The following is a 5,021-nucleotide window of genomic DNA, read 5'->3' on the forward strand; positions in this document are numbered from 1 at the left end:
GGCATCAACTCCCTTCTTCTCTTCCTCACAGACTCGGTGTAATCTTCATTTATATAAATGTTAGATCCTTTAAGCTTCTTTGCTTGTTGCAATATGCGTGCCTTATCTTTCTCTTTCATCAACTTTACCATCACCGCCCTCGGACCACGATCCGAAGGTTTCCCGACTCTGTGAGCCCGCTCCATCTCAATTTCTTGATGAATTTGCAGATTATTCTTCAGAATCTCCTTCACTTTACTTTATTTGTTTCATTACATGTGAAGGAGAGGGAGAAGAAAGCTTCAGAGGCAAACAGAACAGCAGACATCACACAGACTAGTTTTTGAAAATGCAACTGATGTCAGAGAGGGAAGTCCTCATTAGTCTGAATATAGAAATGCTGTTTTAAAAGTAGGTTATGGTCTCTGATAAGGAGAGCATTTGGATTGCTGTTGGGTGCAGCTGTGATGAAAAACATCCATGTTATTATAACCTACAGGAGGATACTGCACTGAATGCAATATGGGCAACACAGGTCAGAGTGCAGAGCTGTTATGAGATCTTTTTTTTTCATTACAAATAATCATGATTAGTTATTTATGTGTTGGCAAAAAGAACTATGATAATCATTTTAGTTGCAGGTCCTGGTTTCTGTTTCCATTATCAACTCCTATTGGACTTTGACAATGATCCCATCCCGATAAACAGATCTGAGGCTACTGTTTGTGTGTGTGTGTGTGTCTTCTTGTACTTGCTACAGAGTGAGGACCAAAGAAAGACTTTTCAGCTACAGAGTGAGGATATTTTTGGAAAGTGAGGGCATTTTAGCCTGCCCAGACTTTTTGAAACACCTTTTTGAGGGTTAAGACTTGGATTCAGTTTTCAGGTTAGAATTAGATTTAGGTTTGGGTATGGGACTAGGGAATGCATTATGCCAGTGTGTGTCATCACAAAGATAGAAGTACAACTGTGAATATAATGGGGATAAAAAGATAAATTAGTGGTAGGTTATGTTTTGGGGCTGAGACTGTTTTATTTGTTTGCTTATTTGAGATGTGTTTTCATGGATGGAACAGCTGTCTTTGTTTTGTTTTATCTAAATAAAAAAGAAGAAAAAATGGTTTAGGCACTCGCGTTGTGAAGACTCAGCCTTGTGGGGTCCATGTAAACTTCAAAATTTAGGGTGACACCTTGGTTTAATGTTGAGGATAAAGTTTGGGCTGGCAAGTACTGGTTATGTTTAAGATTAGGGTAAGGAAGGTTAGGGTTAGGAAATTATTGCAAGTAAATGTTAAGACCCAATGAGGAATGAAAACAAATTTGTGTGTGTATGTGTCTGGGTTTTCTTGTATTTGCTACACAGTAAGGACCAAAAAATTATCTATTTTTTGCTACAGAGTGAGGACATTTTGGCCAGTCACCACTTTCTGAAACACGTTTTTGAGGATTAAGACTTGTTTTTAAAGTTCAGGTTAGGCTGAGGGTAATCCATCCAACAGTTGTTGATGTATTTCAGTCTGGAGCTGTGTCTCTAGTAAAAACACTCCTCGTAGGTGGATGAGCTATGACAGTGTGTCCCTATTTCTAAACTACATCAGACATATCTTTGGCATTTCTTTATTGTGATTTCTTCTTACTTAGCATTAGACATACAGTATGTGCCAATAGGATAATTCCACAGCAAGCTAACATTGGCTGCTAATACTGGTAAGCTGAATTAGAAGGCAGGTTGTGATTTATACAGCCAAACTTAATATACATGGTCTCAAAAGGCTTAAATTAGACTGAAAAATACAATGATGGCATTCATACAAAATTGTAGTAAATCTAATATTACAGTAGCAGTATCATATTAGACATATATACAATCTCTGTATACACTGAATGATCCTGAGTTTCAACTCCTCACTGGCCTACATTCTGTCAGGCTGGTTGTTTGTAACACATACTTCATTTCATTCGTTTAGACTGGTAGCCGCATCCCTGCCAAGATGAATGGGATTTTTTCGCACTGGCACTTAGAATAAGGTTAATTCCTTCAGTCTAGATTTTAAGCACTTTAAAATGAGAAACCCTTCGTTTGCTGAATGGGTTCTGATGTTGATACTGAGTGGTTGGGTTTTTAATTATGAAAAGCTAAACTGTCTTTTGTGATGGTAGGTCAGAGCAATAGCAGATCAGTTCCTGGATCCAGGTTTTCTATACGAGTCCAGCCTAATTATCATGGTACAGCAGCAAGGAACAATATTTTGTATGTTTCAGGGAATCCTAACAACAATGTTTAAAGTGCTACAATCTTTGAATGAAAGTTAGAACTATTTTCATCTTATCATTTGTTTCTGTAGCGCTATGTGGATGGTGGGATCAGTGACAACCTGCCACAGTCAGAATTGAAGAACACCATCACTATCTCGCCATTTTCTGGTGAGAGTGACATCTGCCCCCGCGACAGCTCCACTAGTTTCCACGAGCTGCGCTTCACCAACACCAGCATCCAGATGAACCTGGGTAACATGTACCGCCTCACCAGGGCCCTGTTTCCACCAGAACCCAAGGTAGGTAACATGCAACCTTTAATGAGACATTCAGGGCCAAAAACTGCCTGGCAACAAACATAAAACAGACAAAGTTAGCCATTAGCTGATACATTTTATAGCTAATGAGCCAGATAATACAAAACTTTTTAAAGTGATAATATAGCCATGTTGTGATGTTATGTAAATTTTAAAATAAAATGACTTTTTAAAATTGAATAAATATGTGACTTTAAGGACAGCTGTCCCTGGTAGGCTAGTGGTTAAGGCACAGTGCTCTCACCGCTGCGCACGGGTTCGGATCAGGGTTGCGTCAGGGCATCCGGCATAAAACACGTGCCAGATGTCAACATGCAAGTCATCAATGTGATGATTCGCTGTGGCGACCCCTAAACGGGAAAAGCCGAAAGAGACTTTCTTTCTTTCTTATGTGACTTTAAGGACAATAAAACAAATCATTGCCCAGTTCAGTTAACTTAGGTGTACAGTCTTAGTCTGGTATAACCAGTAGGTTATAGTGGCTAATGTTAGTTAACATGAGCTAATTTTGCATAGACAGTGCTTTTGTATAGCTGACATTAGTGAGCTCATTTGATGACTCATCTACACTTAAACTGCTGTCACGCTATGTTTTATCATTTCCCTTTATCTTACAGTGAGCACTAGTTTCACTGTGGCCATCACAGCTTAACCTATATACAATAGTTGTCTTTACTTTTTATTTGTTTCTATTTATAAAAAAAAAGAGAGATTGAATCTTCAAATATCCTATATTACCGTAATAGACTTTAGTGTCAACATAACTGACAGGATTGTTTCAACAAATTAAAGCTGAAACTATTACTTGATAGAAGGAAAAAAAAAATTTCAACTATCCTGATAAGTGATTATATAGAAAAGTAATTTTGGAAGCAAAAATAATGAAACTCTCTCATTCATGTGCTGGTTGTTGTTTCTCCAATGTGAGTTTTCTGCTTTTCTTTTTCTGTTAATCTGTAACTAATTGTCAAGCAAAAATGTCAAACATTCACTGCTTTCTTACAAAATGAGGATTAGCTAAACTGAATATCCTTGGGTTATGAATTGTTGGTCAGACATAAGACATTTAAAGAAGTCACTTTAGGCTCTGATTTTTATTATTATTATTATTATTATTGTCATTTTGCACATTACATTTGAACCGTTGCAGGTCTCAGTTGCAGTAGCTGTTTGTAGTATCTCATTAAATGCTACCCCAGCAGACTTTTTTTTTAAAGACTTGTTGCTTTCACTTTCCAATTTAAAGATAAGCTACATTTCTTGATTATGTCACAGTAGCCCATAAACCAATGTTCGTGCAAAGGCTAAAGGCCACAATGACATAAATCTAGAAACATCCTCTGGTATGAAGACCCAAATACTCATAGGCTGGCACCATGTCTACCCAGGAGGCCTAGTGTGAGTAGCAGAACAGCAGCTCCTGTGCTCTGTCTGCACAGGAGGCATTCAAGTACAGTAGTGAGTGTAGGTCACTTGTGTTTTGGAAGTGCTCAGAGACCAAGACACAGTCCTGTAGTTACGCTCGTAAAACACAGGAAATGGACTCAGAATGTAAAAATATTGTTCTGGTACCATTTACATATGTGAGGTATAAGTAAAACTCCAGCTGTTAACCCATCTGTATAGACAGCTGGATAAACAGAAGCACATCTGTTCTGTCAGATTAGTGTTAGAGGGACAACTGAAAATCCATCTGAAACCCCTTCTATGTACGGTAGATGTGCCATAATTTCACACGGCAGATGATTTAGCAAGTGGATCAAGTCCTGTTGTGATACACATGAGAGCTGGAATAGATACTGAAGTCCTCCTTTGCTCCCTTTACACATTACTGACAGAAAGTAGTGTTTGGATATTTTACCTGCTGTCACTCTCCTTTATCTCATGTTTGCCCTTGTTATTCCATGTTGCTCTGATGATTGTTAGGTGGCCTTCAAGATCAGGTGAGCTTTGCCCTTGCTGTGGTAGAGTTGTTTGCTGTGGTGTTATCCTCACCACTCCCCTCACGTGTGTGTGCATGTCCTTCGATTATATAAATGTGTTCACCGGTCTTGTGGCACCAGGATTTGTGTTCTTGCCACACTACTATAGGGGAGGAATTACCTTTCAAGTCTACCCATTAAGCTTGAGCCAGTGCCTCATCTCTACAAACACAAACTTGACAGATACTGGAATGACATGTGTAGCAACACAGACTTTGGCTATTAAATGAGACAGAAGTTTGTGATTTAACCCCTAACCCCTGTGGTCTGACCGTTTCAGACAGTGGATTGGCTGTGAGCTGCTCTGCTGATATTAGAGCTCTTTTTACTGAAGAAGTTGCTCTTGTGCAATGTAACTGACAGTGATGACAGTAATGGGAAAATGTTTGCTTTCTAAAAGATACAGATATCTAAATGACAGATAAAACCTTTGAACTTGATGCTTTTTCAGGAAATATAACCAGTCTTTATGTATGTGTGTGTATAT

At 38.6% G+C, this 5,021-nt stretch overlaps 1 protein-coding gene across 1 annotated transcript in view; it reads left to right on the top strand.

The window, feature by feature from the left end:
* The window catches only part of pnpla3 (patatin-like phospholipase domain containing 3), an 18,452-nt gene that overhangs the window by 5,074 nt on the left and 8,357 nt on the right, over positions 1-5,021 (top strand). The window contains 1 exon segment of the mRNA XM_020601337.1: positions 2,325-2,534. Coding sequence (XP_020456993.1) covers positions 2,325-2,534 — 210 coding nt within the window.

The sequence above is a fragment of the Monopterus albus genome, unplaced genomic scaffold, assembly GCF_001952655.1.
Source record: "Monopterus albus unplaced genomic scaffold, M_albus_1.0 scaffold51.1, whole genome shotgun sequence".
In the NCBI taxonomy this organism is placed as follows: domain Eukaryota; kingdom Metazoa; phylum Chordata; class Actinopteri; order Synbranchiformes; family Synbranchidae; genus Monopterus; species Monopterus albus.